General features: G+C 35.9%; 1 protein-coding gene across 7 annotated transcripts in view; it reads left to right on the forward strand.

Moving 5' to 3' along the window:
* GRM7 (glutamate metabotropic receptor 7) overlaps window positions 1-15,953 on the forward strand; it is a 902,635-nt gene that overhangs the window by 269,196 nt on the left and 617,486 nt on the right. For all 7 annotated transcript variants that reach the window (XR_012431374.1, XM_045384769.3, XM_045384772.3 and 4 more), the window contains exon 2: window positions 7,484-7,700. Coding sequence is in view for 6 of the 7 variants with exons in the window: in XM_045384769.3 (XP_045240704.1) it covers window positions 7,484-7,700 (217 nt within the window). In the remaining variant the exon portion in view is untranslated. The remainder of the gene's footprint in view (window positions 1-7,483; window positions 7,701-15,953) is intronic.

The following is a 15,953-nucleotide window of genomic DNA, read 5'->3' on the forward strand; positions in this document are numbered from 1 at the left end:
TACACATTTAGACTTGCCTGCTTGTTAAGACCCAAAAAGTTATTAAAGGCATGCAATGACAAGTGTAGGCACGTTATAGAGAATCAACTACTACTGTTAAGTTTGACCAAAATTTCACCTTTACTATATTTTTTAGGTGTGTGTGTATATACCTAAATACATATGTATGTGTATATATATGTATAAATAATATATATATTATTTTTAACCTCTTAAAGGATTAAGGGCTACAGGTATTTGATTTTCTTAATTGGCGAAGAGATAAAGAATACCACAGATATTTGGGCATTTTGTCATATTTTCTTTTTACTGTACTGAACACCTCAAGCATGCTAGAAATAGTTGGTCCCACAGTGATATTAGAATGATCATAACATCTAGCATAACACAGCAATGTGCAGCATTCAGAATTTTAAGTTAATCTGAAGCATCAATATAAAAATGAAAAACTTAGTTTTAATTACTGCTTAAAGTTATTTAGTTACAGAAGCAAAAAAGGTCTGTAGCATTTCCAAAAGTACTGATTTAAAAAACGCCTAGGGGAAAATTTGATTTTTGTAGAGGAGACACCTTGGATGTTTGGAAATGTATTGCAGATATGAGAGCATGAATTCATGCATAGATCTTTACTCTGAAAGAATGGAATACCTTATAATAAAGTATCTTCAAGGAAATAAATACATTTTCTTCTCCAAAAAGGATTCTAGATCAATGTATAGTTTAGAGTGATGTGTCGATATAGCTGATTATAAAGATACTTTCATAGGTGATGAGTCAGCAGAGATTTAGAAAAGAAAAAGCTCCTTGATACTGGCCCTGGGAATGATTTTTTTGGACATCACACCAAAAGCTCAGGCTACAAAAGCAAAAGAAAAATGAAGCTACATTAAGCTAAAAAGTTTCTGTATAGCAAAGAAAACAATCGATGTAAAGAGACACCTCCTAAATAAAAGAAAATATTTGGAAACCAATATCTGATAAGGAGATAATATCCAAAATATATAAAGAACTCACTCAAATCAAAAGCAGAAAGATAACTCAATTTAAAAATGGGGAAAGGACCTGAATATACATTCCCTCAAAGGAGATTTACAAATGGCCAACAGGTACATGGAAAGGTGCATAACACCAAGGAAATGCAAATCAAGACCACAACGTGATAGCACCCCACATCTGTTATGATGGCTATTATCAAAAAGACAAAATATGACAAGCCTTGGTGAGGATGTGGAGAGAAGGTTCCTCATGAATAGGTGAAAAAGGGTTTTGGGTGTCTCATTATCTTTCTCATGAGAGAGAATGAGAAGTTATAAGACTAAAGGTAGGTAGTATGTCAGAAAGAACATGAAGTGGTTGACTATTCCAAGTAAGGGGAGAGAAAGGCTTAACTAGTATCACACAATACCAGAGGAAGAACGTGTTATAAAGGAAGGGAAAAAAATGAATTGTAAGCCATTCTAACCGGAATGATGTTCTCTTAAAGGGGAATTGTAGCACAGGGCTTAGGAGTAAAGGATTTAGAGATGTGCTTAAAATGAATTCCAGATCTGCCACTTACTTATATGTAACCTTCAGAGTGGTTCTTGATCTCTCTGTGTCATAGGTTCTTTATTTGTAAAATCAGAAAAACAGAAATTGTGTAAATGTGCTGTTGTGAGGATTAAAATAATGTATTACAGCTCTTAGCATGATGTGTCACACATGGGAAGACACTAAATGATAATGTATAATGTTATCATTTTGTTACTGTTCATAAATAGTTTTACCTAGATATCCTGATGAAGTACAGTTCTGTGTCCCAAGTAAAAATAAGAGCATCCTGTATCAATAGCAAATATAAAGAAAATGCTTTCAAGAAATGTGGCGGTAGATGGTGGCACAGATTGTGTGAGGGTCTCCGCAGTATTTTTGAAGCGAGTCATAAACTTACAGAGAGAGGGAGACTTTGGGCCATATGATCTAGGAGTTCCCTTTCAATTCTAAAAGTGTCTTTCTAAATCTAAAGAAATGTCCGACAAATTCTAGCTAAGACTTTATATTGACAAAATAAAAAATTTAAATATAAACTTCTTAATTTAACTGTACATATTTTTTCAAGGTAAGACATCAGAATAATTCTAGTTGGTTTTTAACTGCTCACTGTTCAGAAATAACAAAAGGGAAAGGAATTTTTCCCATTATCACTCTTGTTTTTCTGGAAACTCTAACTGATGTAATTAGACAACTAACTGAATCATTATAACTTGCCTACATGGAAATCCCAAGAAAATAAACTGACAGCTATTAGAACTAATAAGAATTATAACAAGGGTAGAAGACACAAAGAAAATCTACAGAAATTAATAGATTCCTATATGGCAACAATAAATAGATAACAAAATGAATATTTTGTCTCATACATAATGCAATGAAAATAATTATTTAGAAACAAAGTTAAGGAATGTGCAAGTTTTAATGGAGACAATTTTAAGATTTTAGGAAGAGCAAGAATGAACAACCAAATAGATAAAAATAGATAATTTCCCCTGGGGGGAGATAAAATGTTGTAAATATTTAAATTCTACCCAAATTTATTTATAGCTATAGTATAATTCTCATCAAAATCTTAATGGAATTTTATTGTTAACCTAAAAATAATTATCCTAAGGCTTATAAAGAAAATTAAAAACGTGATTATCCATGATCATTTTTAAAAGAACAGCTATGAAGAGTATGTTGCAACTAAGATAGCCTCAAAGTACTCTAAGTTCATAACAGCTAAAATAGTAAAACACTATTTTCAAGCCCAAAACTTGAAAAAAAAAATGAAATAGTAGAAGATACACCCTGAAGACCTAAGAATGTTTAAGAATTTAATATAGAACAAAAGGTGTGCTTTTCTGTCATTAAAGAATGATTAATTCATAAATGGTGCTAAATCAAGTAGTTAACCATTTGGAAGGGAAAAAAGTATAGATTACTGTTCCTCTGTATTTAACAGCCCAAAGTAATTTCCATGTAGAGAAAGATGTAAATGCAAACCTCAAATATTTCTGTTATGTTGAGGTAGAGTGACTTAAACATTATTGTGAGGAAATACTCATGAGTATGTATAAAGACTTGCATTAGCTCTGAGGATTTTGTTTTGACTTATAATGACAGTGAAAACTTGAAAAGGTTTAAATTATTTAACAATGAATGTTAAGTTTAGGTTAGGTCAAATATTCATACAGCAGAATATTATGCAACCAGAAAGAAAGAGAAAAAAAGAAGGGAGGATGGAAGGAAGGGAAGGGGAGACTAAGGTCCATATTTTAATAATAAATAATATTTATAAGCTCATAACAATAATTATATATGTGTAGTAGTCTCTTTTCACACTGCTATAAAGACTGCTTGAGACTGGGTAATTTATAAAGGAAAGAGGTTTAATTGACTCACAGTTCAGCATGGTTGGGGAGGTCTCAGGAAACTTACAATCATGGTGGAAGGAGAATGCGAAGCAAGGCACCTTCTTCACAAGGCGGCAGGAAGAAGTGCCAAGCAAAGGAGGAGGAGCCCCTTATAAAACCATCAGATCTTGTGAGAACTCAATCACTATCATGAGAAGAGCATGAGGGAAACTGCTCTCATGATCCAATTACCTCCACCTAGTCTCTGGACATGTGGAAATTACGGGGATTATGTAGATTATAATTCTTGATGAAATTTGGGTGGGGACACAAAGCCTAACTATATCAGTATGTGTGCATAACGAAATATACACACAAAACAGTAAAGAGATACAGCAAAATGTTGACAGGGATCAAGGCATTAAAATTAACCTGCTTTCTTGTGTTTATTTCTCTAATATATGTTGTTAATTTTCATTAAAAAGCATACACTTATTTTAAATAGAATATAGGTGTTTTAAAATCCTATTTGATACTCATAACAAAACCATTCCTGTGCAACAGGCAAATTTTTATGAAGAGAAAATAATAATAAGATGACAGTGTGGTCCTGTGATAAAAATTAAAAGTATTTTAGTTTTCTAAGTTCAAGAAAAAAGGCCTAAGAAGAGATGGAATATCTCGTTTTATATAGCTGGAATGTTATCGCACTAAATTGTCTTTGTCAAAAGATCAAGTCTCCATTTCCAAAGAACACTGGCAAGAGAGAAAAGGTCCAACAGCAGCAAGAGAAAGTATATCTAGATATTTGGGTGAAAATAGAAATTAATTGCTAAAGATGCCTAATTATCATTTGATCAGTTGTAGGTACCAGTAGTAGCACTCAACATAATTACTATGTAGGCTTTAACGTTAACTTGAAAGCAAGTAACTAAACATGAAGCATAATAGCTAGGAAAATAGGCAACATCATATTTCATAGGTTACATAAATTCTTCCAGTCCTTCATCTCTATTGCTACAAGGGATATCCTTATAAAGCTACATTTTTATCTCAGAATAAAATCCATTTTGTATTTCATTCCTTATGCTTGCATCATTATATTCATAGTGTCAAAATAAGTACCATTGGATAGAGGGTATATGCATGATCCTAAAGAAAAATATGGGTCTTAAGCCAGGAGATATTCCTTATTTACACTGGAAGGGATAGACCACAGATACTGACCATTTTCAAAGGTGCACAGTAATGAGGAAAGAAATCTGTTTCCTCAGGATTTTCGTTAGTAAAATTTGGGGCACAGTGTAGAAAATGCATTGCATTGGGGCACCTCACAATTCTGAGGTTTTACAGCAGCTACATAAATGAAAATTCAAGTAGAGGGCTGGATGTATCTTTATTAGCACCCTTTCAAAGGTACAGAGGGATTTTGGCAGGAAAGACATCTGTGCAACAGCATGAAGCTTTTACATTCCCACAAGTTGAAATTGATGGAAATGTATTGACATGCCTGGCTTCTTTCCTTTTTATTTCTTGTGAGGGAAAGTCTCTCTCTTTCTCCCTCTTTTCCTCCCTCTTCTCTATTTCTGTCCAAAGCCTTTATTCAGTTGATATTTTTGTTACCTAAAACTTATAACCTCCAAACTACAATCGACACATAGGTAACTCATTCTATTAAGATATTTGTGTAAGCTTTGCTGAGGCACTTATATAAGGAGTTTGAACAGCAGTCTAAGAGTGACCAGTAAAATAACTTTTAGTGGCTATGTAGTCAGTGATGTGAACAGAAGTCAGCCTGGATTCCATTAATCTACTGGCCTTCCTATTTAATGCTTATTTAAAAAATATTTTAGTAATAATTCATCAAAGCATCATAGTTGTGAGTGTTTTATAGCTTTGTGACCTGAGGCAAGGTAATATTCTTCCAAGCCTCAATTTTCTCCCTTGTAAAACAAGTTATAATACTATAATATAGTCTCATGTAATATTGTATAGTACGGGTCACAGAATTTGCTGACGATTAGATAAAGCAATGCATATAAAACTTTTAGAACATGACTGGTACAAAATAAAGAGTTGGATAAACAGTACATATTATTTTGAAATCAGTAATGATAGGAATATGTAAAAATATTTTATTGCCATGGGCAATGTGAAGAATGTTCGTGATGACGTACAGCAGAGAACTTGGAAGTCAAATTGGGGAATCGATAACTTTAGTAAGGAAAAATATACCATTCTTTATTTTGGATGATTATAACCCCATATATTAAGCACCCACTCTGTTGCAGGCATCATGCAAAGCAATGCACATTCATTTTCCCTGTTTCTCAGAACAACTTGTTATTAGTGATGTCACCAACTCATTCAAGTGAAATAGCTTCATCAAATTAAACACTAGCAAACAGAAATGCCAAACTCTGATCCTATGTCTTGTCAATACCAAATCCTATTTTACTTTGCACTAAACCTCACTGTAATTGAGAAGTTGGTCAGGTAAAAAGACCCATCAGGAGACATGCAGGCTTTCTCTCACTGGCTTTGAATTAAGTCAGGGCAGAAAGCCTGCCCTCCAATGGTCATAGAGCAGAACTGCATCATGAAAAGGCTGCATGGAAAATGGCGGGTCGTCTGATTTCAGGGCCACAGGACTTAACTCTAATGCTGACCTAGAAATGTTGGTGGAGAAACGATCTTTACGGAGGCGATAACTAGCCTTAAATGATGGCAAATGGGTACACTTTAGGCAAACTACAAAGGAAGGAAATAAATAGGTTAATAGTAGAATTTTCAGGGCTCGATGAATCAACTTGAGCGTGGCTTTACCATATTTGAGCTACACTGGACTTTTGGGCTTGGTCTGAGAAAGGATCAACTGGCCTTTGGACACCCGAGAAACCTTTTGTGATAATGCAGGGATAAGTCCTGGGAGAGTTTGTAAGCAGAATGTCGTCAGAGTTGATCATTCTTACGTGAAAATTAATTGTGCCACTCATTATCTATTGCTTGATAGAATTAAGACAAAGAAGGGGACAAATGTTACCATGCTTTGAAGAGGTAACTAGCATAAGAGTTCTGAAGTTAGGATCTTAGCCAGATTTCTCATCTGTGATTACTTTGGGCTGGCCTTAGGCTACCTGAGACCCCAGGTAGACATGTTTTTGCAGCTCTTTTCATATATATAATTTAATTTAGCAAAGTAGATGTGTTAGGACTATTCACATAGCCCAATTTCCAATGATCCTAAGAAATAAATACTACAGCAGCTGAGGGAGATAATTTGATTTTTTTCAAGGGGTCTGTGGAGTCCTAAGATGATCCTTATAGGCAAAAGTTCTAGAGCTCTTCAGGACATTTGGTGAATGCCATGTGGGGTAGAGGTCAGAGAGTCCTCTGAAGGAAAAAGATAGAAATCAGAGGCCCTTGTGGACTCTACTCAGACAGTACTGCCAGCTCTCTCCCAGAATCCAATAGAAAATTCGGAAAATTTTGAGGAAAGCCTGTCAATGTGCAAAGACCACTAGAGTAAATGCCTCGGGGGTGGGGAATTTCCCTTGCCTGGGGCCAAGGGTATTACTGAGCTACTTTAAAATGTTCTTGTGAAGAATAAATTAGATAATGCTTGTGACTTACTTAGATATTTCCTTGGAGACCACCGCAATCAATCAATGTTAGATGACTAATGATATCCACCCAGTATTCACAAGCTGTGTCAACTATACCAATCTTTATATACACTCCAGCCAGGTTGTTGTATTTTTATTTCCATTGGTGTATAAGTAGTAAAGCATGATTCACCATGTTTGGTACAATGGTCATAAATCTTTTTCTTCTCAACAACCATGACCCGGACCTTGGAATTCCCATGCTAACCTCCTTCCCTTATTCCTAAGAGAAGGAAATAAAAAGGCAAGACGCTAAAGTCAATATCAATACTTTCGTGCTGCTAAGAAGTAGATGATTGCATTTAGGTGGTCTAAAATTACATGGTGGTGTTTGGCAATACATATATCCCCTTTGCAGCCCTGTATTTTAAGTAAATTGTCAAAATATAAGTGAGTCTCTTATATCCTGATGGCGTACTCTCATGTGGTGCTTTCTTGTCTTTACAGATCCCCCAGATTAGTTATGCATCAACGGCACCTGAGCTAAGTGATGACCGGCGCTACGACTTCTTCTCTCGCGTGGTGCCACCCGATTCCTTCCAAGCCCAGGCCATGGTAGACATTGTAAAGGCCCTAGGCTGGAATTATGTGTCTACTCTCGCATCTGAAGGAAGTTATGGAGAGAAAGGTGTGGAGTCCTTCACGCAGATTTCCAAAGAGGCAGGTAGGATGAGATTGCTCTGATCAAGTTGGCTCTCTTCAAATGTCTGTGGCTTGTAGAGTTCTCTTCAGACTTTATTAAATGAACACTACAGACTCTTACATTCCCAGAGTCCTGTGAGTTACACCTGTAACGTCTTCATTTGTAAGACTTTGTTGTTTTTGGAGAGATTTTCGAAGTTGTGAAACTGAGATCCCTTGAGTACTAATAGAATAAATGAAGAAAAAAAGTGTATATCTTACTTCTGCCTAATGGGTAATAGGGTGGATTCTAGCCTGTGTATGAAAACATGGGAAAATGTGGCTGGATGTACCTCCCCATGAAGACTCTTCCTCTCTGCCTCTCTCCAAAATGGAGAGAATAATTTAGAATTATGTGAATGCAATCACGGTGCCACTTTGATTTGAAGAATACCTGCAATTCCTCTGAATGACTTGGCCAAAACAAAAGTAAATAAGTTATCCAGGCAGTAGAATGTATTTAGACAAACAGTCTTTCAAACTTGAGATTATTTTGAGACAGTTCTCTTTAGCAGCACTTGGAGAGGATTCTCTTAACGTTTGTTTATTTAGCTCAGATTGGAGGTAATGGGTTCAAATATTTGGCCAGCTGTCTTCCAGTGGGCAGATTTTGAAAAATGAGACAAAATTCTCTCACTTAAAAATTTTGACAGTAAGTATTTGGGTTTCCCCATATGGATGTATTGGATATGGTAAATACATACAAATATGTATGCTTAGATATTCCCATACTGTTCTTATGTTAAAATTTGGGGTGCTCAGTGTTGTAAGCATTTCATGCAATTTAAATTGTTATTTACCAGAACAGTTTACTGACCATAAAAGCAAACAAACAAGCAAAGAAATAGAAAGAGAGCTCCATGTTAGGAGGAAAGATGTCATAAATTGTGAAGATACAGCTTTGAGTATTTGACTGTCAGATTACAGATATACTCTGAAATATAGTGCTTCCGGATATGGATGATGCTAAAATAAAGAAACTAGGGCTTGTTTGTAAATCTCATGTTTTTAATTCAGTGCATTGTTAGCTGTAATTTCAGAACTTCACAGGAGATCTGGGAAGATCTGTGAGATTCTTATTCTCTTCCTTCTGACTTAACACAGCTGACTAGATAGCTTCTAATCATTGTCAAGTCTCGCTCTAACCACCATTTCTGGGTTCAGATGCAACACTCACAAAAACTTCCTTTGCTTTGCTGGGTTGGTCTTACATTTCTAGTGTCTTCTCCCACAGCACCTATCACAGGTTAGTATAATTTCTTGTTTGTTAGTTTGTTTGTTTTTCTATCTAATCTTCATGACTATAGGAGACCATGTCTGTCTCATTTTCTACTATGGCCCCAGGTGCTACATTCCTAAGGGACACATTTATGCTACAATTCAGTTAGAAACTTTCTGATTAGGAAAGAAATCTTAACTCTGGCCTTGTGGTATGCTGTGATTTATAGGACTCATTAACAATTGACTTCATAAATCCCCAAAGAGGTATCTAATCATTTTTGATGCCTATGTTTTTCTTTCTTTCTTTGTTTTTCTGAATCCTGCCTTGATCAAACTAAGGCTGGAGGCTGACTTAGAAAAATATCTAAAATATCAGGATAGAATAAAATAGACAAAATAAGATGAAAAGAAAATATGGGTAAAATAGTAAGATAAAGCTTAGAGATAAAGGGCAGATGCCATTTTGCACTATATCGTTGTTAAAAGTGAGCCTCAAATTTAACACTCAAGTTTAAAGTGGATGAAGCAAAGGAAGAACACTGCCCATTCTGTTACAGGATTTACAGTGTTCGTGAGGTCAAAATCATGTTGATTATTCCTTGCCTTGGGATCAAGACAGATGTCTGCTCTGGGTCTGTATAAAAAACTATATTCTATAGATAGGTCAACAGTGACTTTCACATGGTTGTTTATTCCTGGTGTCATTTGGTGGAAACTTAAGACATTAATATCTGAGTTTGCTATTATATATAATGACTCTTCTAAAAGGAGAAGCTCTTATAATATGATCTGAACTCCCTAGCTCATCTTTTTCGCTAATCTTATGTTGAAAAGCCCCAGCTAAAAAATAAAGATTCTATCAGTGGCAGCCATTTTGGATGAAATCTTTCCATCCTAGAGCCTTTCCCCTTGAGGATGGGAGTAGCTAAAAAGCCAGCTGGTGCTACAGAAATGCAAGGAAACAGTGAATGTTTAGGTGATGTCTTGAAAATTAATACCTCTTCAAGGTATTAATAATAAGTAGTATGGTATTTGTTGTGTATATATAGTAAGTATTTAATAAGTATTCTTCTTTTATACATATTATAGTATTTGGCATGTATTTATAAAAAGTATTTAATAAGTATCCTTTTATATGTATTATGATATCTGGTATGTATTTATAATAAAATGCATTGGAACTATATCACATGTGCAAGTGATTTAGACATATGAACTTATGTGCTTAGCAAATACCCCTCCTTTTCAATTAGAAGAAAGGAAGAAAGAAAGGAAAGAAAGAGAGGAAATTAGTTTAAATGATGTGGAGTAAGTCTACTCAGTGTTTGTATGGCCTAGAGCAAACATGAAATACATTCAGTGAGTTTCATTTCTGTGGGCCTCTCGTAATGCGTGCATCTTGCTGCTGCAAGGGTGATTCTGGTATTTAAAGACACACATCCCATGACCTCTAAAAAGAATCCATCTCCTTCTTCTGATGTTCACTTGAAGAAATAATCTATATTCCAGTTCCAAAAAAATAACAATATAAAAGAAAAACTTATCTATTGGAATTTCTGGACAGTATACATGGTTAGGGAATTCTCCAGGGTAATTTTGAATGTTCACTTTTTTCTTTACCTGCAAACTCACCCTCACAAAAGATACAAACCCAATGTTTATGGGTACGTGAGGTGATGTGGCACAAAAATAAATAAGCACACTGGTTATGGTGTCAGAAAGACCTGGATTTGAATAATGGACTCCATCACTCTCTTATTTTAGCTATTTTGACACAGGTTTTAACTTTTCAAGCCTAAACTTCCTCATAGAAAGAATGAAATTAATGATTTCTGCTTCACCAGGTTGGTAGAATATATAAGATGGTGCATGGGGAAGCATTTAATACCCAGCAATATCTGATTACAGTGCATCACACTGGCTCCCTATAAATAAGGAGACTGGTTGGTTGAGTCTGAAAACTTTGAAAACAATTTGAGTAATAGATGTTATCTGCCTTGAGTTGTAATTAGAGGGTTATTTTTAAAGCTCTTTCTATTCTTATTAACATGCTGTCACGATGTAAGATGGATATGAAGAAAAGGAAGTGAGCTATTTGCATTGTCCTATGTATGTAGAATATGTGTATGTGTGTGTATATGTGTGTGTGTGTGTGTGAGAGAGAGAGCAAAAAGAGAGAGAGGGTGCATAGACTCAGTGGTGTTGTTTCTGTGTACTGCTGGCAGGTTGGAAGCATTTACTTCCATTGTTTCTGAACAGTTTGACTTTGCAGATTGTGATTCTTTTCCTCTATAAAGGGCCTCACCCTTTTAAAAGGCTTTAGCTTCAAAATGTACTTTAGACTTAAATCCTGAGGCAGAGGCTACTTATAAACCAGAGCCTAAAGCATCTCCACCATGCACACAGTCACAGTGCACGGATGAGCGCCTCTTCATTATTTACTGGTAGAACAAACCAAGACAATGATGTCAGAGAAAATAAGCCATCCTTTAACAGAGGCCATGTAATTGTTTAAAACATGGAAGTCTAGGCACATTTTCACTAAGCTGTGAAAGAAAACCTCAATACTTATTCTTTCAAGTATAGTCCGGCAGATTTAAATATGCATGGATGCTGTTCCTTGTTGAACTTTCAAAGAGAACTGTAACATGATTTTCTCAGATGATGAGGTTTTGTAAAACAGTTATATTTGCATAAATTGCCCTGTTTATTTGAATGAATGCACATGCAATAGCAACAAAGGCAATTTATTTTTTAATATTGCAGGGAATGAAGGAAAATCCACTCTCAATGAGCTTTAAAATTCAAGTCAACAAAAACGACCTAAATTAGACATTAAAAACTCCTTTATCTAAGTGAGGGTCAAGGTAAATGTTTATGATAGCATGTGGCACTAATAAATTCCAGATTCTTTTAACCAAATCTGATTCAAACACTGTAAAACTAAGGACTACATATGTGACTCTTACAGTCCATCAGACTATTTCCAGGAAAATCTCGTGAATACTGCTTGACAATATAGCACAAATAGTAACAATTGTTACTGCTATGCTGCCATCATACATGTCGATTTCTCAAAACCTGAAAGAACTATCTTTTTGGTATTTTACGGTGATCACTTGACATAGTTAGTTGTATTTCAATTGTTCTTATAAAGTGGTTATTATTATTCAGGTAAATTCTAGAATTTATTTTTAATTAATACTTTATCATAGCCTAGCATATTCTTTCCCAAAATACTTAGAGGAAGATTTGATTAACTGTTATTAACTATTATTCAGTCTTCAGTTCTTTAGATCTCAAGCTCTATTAAAAATACAAAAATTATTTTTTTTTTTTTGTATTTTTACGCCAGACGTGATGGCGTGCGCCTGTAATCCCAGCTACTGGGGAAGCCAAGGCAGGGGAACTGCTTGAACCCAGGAGGCGGAGGTTGTAGTGAGTCGAAATTGCGCCACTGCACTTCAGCCTGGGAGACAGAGCAAGACTCCACCTCTAAAAAAAAAAAAAAAAAAAAAGAGCTAGATGGATTTTCCTACTATGGAATTTCAGAGCACTGTATGCCTCTCTCTTTCACAGATACAATGTTCTATGTTGTTGTGTGCATTTGCCCATTGTCAGTCTTTGCCAATTTACTTTAAGCTCCATGAGGGCAAGGACATTTTCCTGTGTTTCATTATCAAAGATAATTTCTAGTACATAGAAGGCAGTCAGTTATTATTTCTTAACGGAAGGAATAATTGTATTTTTCCCCTTTGCCCTTTAGGAAAAAAGGAAGCATGTAGAGAAAGAGCTTATGATATGTAATTTTGCTAGAAGGCCATAAAATATTATATCCTAGATCTGAATTCACACCATTATTTCTTCTCACTATTCCTATATAAAACTGATAGCAGTATGGGGCAACCAGGCTGTAATTCCTAATACCATCATCTATATTGAATTCTGGTTTTGTTTTTTTTTTTTCCTTTCTGTCTATGTCAGGGTGATTATGGAAAACTGACACATTTTAAAACTAGGTAGATTATTTTCCTAATGAGGTGTTTGGTTAATTCAGCTTAAATATAGATATTAAACATTTGAGAACTCAATTTTAAGACACAAAATCACAAAATTCTTATAATGTCATTTATCTTTAGGTACATTTAAAACTAAACTGTAAGTTCCTCAAGAAAGACTGCATTTTATTTGTTTTGGGAACCTCAGTGGTTAGCACAACATTTTAGCTTTTAACTCGTGCTTCATTTGTTAGCACCTCTTGAGTATGTCCCCTTCCCCCATCATTACAGTGACCTCTGAGACCCTCTTAATTCACCTTGATTTATAGCTATTATTATCCATTCTTCCAGAATAATCCCTCCAAGACCTTGGTGTAAGAATGTCTCGTTTCTTTCAAAGAAAGTATCTCATTATGTGGAATAATTTAGTTGAAGTCATGCTTATGCCCCATTCTTTAAAAAGTTTCTTTGATCCCTTTTTAAAATGTGTTTTGAATCTTTGAAAGAAAATGCTAATTCCTGAGGTACTAATCTAACCTCATTTCCAGTGTTCAAGTCATCTTGCCATCATCCCTATCAGAGAACTTTTGTAAAGCCCCTGTGATAAGTATGCAAGTGGCCATCTCACAGATTATTCCATCCATGGTTTCTAGGTTTATCAAAAATTAAAATCATAGCCATGCGCACTGGCTCACAACTGTAATCCCAGCACTTTGGGAGGCTGAGGTGGGCAGAACACTTGAGGCCAGGAATTCGAGACCAGCCTGACCAACATGGTGAAACCCCGTCCCTACTAAAAATATAAAAATCAGGCAGGTGTGATGGCATGAGCCTGTGGTCCCAGCGACTTGGAAGTCTTCCCTCTTTTAGAAGAAACTGCCGCAGTTCCCAGTAAGCTTTGTACTGTGGAATTTTTTTTTTTTGACTTTGATTCTGACAACTGAGCCCCGTTTGTTTCTGCTTATTTTCTGATTTTGTTTCCCTTTCCTTCCAACGGATTCTGTTTATTATCCCTTATAAATTAAATTATTTTTTCTGCTTAATCTAGACATTATTGACTTCTGTTGTCTGCCTTCAACCTTCATGAATATAACCAGGGGTGTCTGTGAGTTCCACAGCACCCTATTTAAACTCTTATCATGGACTTTGTTGTATTTCATTGTAATCATCTGCCTAGTTATCCTCTCTCATTAGAGAGTAAAATTCTTGAGGCTAGATGGTATGCTACATTTGATTTTCAGCACTCGATATCCAGAGCCGTGCCCAACAGAGACTGGGTTCAATAAATGCATGTTGAATTTAAAAATAATGTGTTAGTCATATAAGTGGTGATATCTTTGAGGCTGTAGTGGGTACAGTAAAGCTGTTGAAAGTTTTTCTAATTTGAATTTTCTGAAGTGATCATCGATCTGCTATAATTAACTTTATAGGAGGGAAAAATGGGAGAAGAAATCTGGTGACATGACTTGTACTTATGCAATATGTATCAGAATACCTTCTTTATGGTAGGTACTATTTCAGGGTAATAATGATAAATAATAATTCTAGTAGAGACAACAACAGGACAAAAACCTCTCTGTTTTCAAATAGTAGAATTACATATTTAGAGCAATGAACACAGCCTGGTTAGGGCATACTACAAGGAAAGATTCTGAAAGAAGGTAGATCTTAACTAAATCCCAAAGGTAAGTAGATGTTAACCAGTCAAAGCTGACCTAAAGAGGTTTGTGGATGACATGCTTGGAAGAGAGAAGCGTGTTAAAAGTCCAAAATAAAATTGCTTGATAATATTTAAATACTTGAATGTTGTAAAAGAAATACTATTGCTTTGAAAAATTGTGTGAATCTTGAATTAATATGATGGAAAACTCTCTTCCAAGCAATGTAGCCATTCCAAAAAAATTTCTGGCTTTTGAACCAAGAGCATCGGGTTGTGGCCCTAATGCCTCCAGTAACGCATTGGGAACTACCATATTGTTTCTCTGGGTTGGAAAGTCATCACATATTAATTGAGAAAACTAGTCTTTCTTGGGTCAGACAATTCTCACATGTTTATCTTCCTAATTAGAAAGGATGGGTTTCTCCCAAGCTATGGATTGTCATTGTTGCCATGGGACTAGAAATAGATAGTGACAGGGTATTTTTGCTAGATGAGAAAATAGACAGTGAAAACTCATATCTCAGCAATTCCTTCTCATCTCCTCTGCCTGCCATCATTGCACTTGATACATTTGAGGGGATATGAAAAGATCTGGAGGTGAAGTGAACTCTTCCTTTACTTGCCTATTTTAAGCACTGCCATCGGATGCATGTGCTAAGGAGAAAAAGGTGATGGGATTCTGGCAGAGAGGTTAAAGATGCAGTGTAAGGTAACATAGGTCATCTTTATATAGAGGGGTAGAGACTCAAATATGGAGAATTTTATTAAGCCATGGAATTTCTTGGTTAATTGGCTGAGGGGGAAGAGCACTATTGTTCTATGACAGTTTACATTGGGAAGTAGTCACACTTTTGTAATAATATCATTATAATCAATAAACTTTAGGGGCAAAATGTTGAGTCTTCCCTATTTAAGGAAGATGCATTCAGCCTTCAAGGTGAAGCTTTCTCTTCCTAGTCTTCACAAAAATATTCATTGAGGCCGGGCGCGGTGGCTCACGCCTGTAATCCCAGCACTTTGGGAGGCCGAGGCGGGCGGATCATGAGGTCAGGAGATCGAGACCACGGTGAAACCCCGTCTCTACTAAAAATACAAAAAATTAGCCGGGCGCGGTTGTGGGCGCCTGTAGTCCCAGCTACTCGGGAGGCTGAGGCAGGAGAATGGCGTGAACCCGGGAGGCGGAGCTTGCAGTGAGCCGAGATCGCGCCACTGCACTCCAGCCTGGGCTGGGCGACAGAGCGAGACTCCGTCTCAAAAAAAAAAAAAAAAAAAAAAAATATTCATTGAAAGAGATTGCTACTTCTGTATCTCATAGGTTTTGGGAGATGTCAGCAAGAAAGAGAAATTTCAGTAGGAA

Source organism: Macaca fascicularis, chromosome 2 (assembly GCF_037993035.2).
Source record: "Macaca fascicularis isolate 582-1 chromosome 2, T2T-MFA8v1.1".
In the NCBI taxonomy this organism is placed as follows: Eukaryota; Metazoa; Chordata; class Mammalia; order Primates; family Cercopithecidae; genus Macaca; species Macaca fascicularis.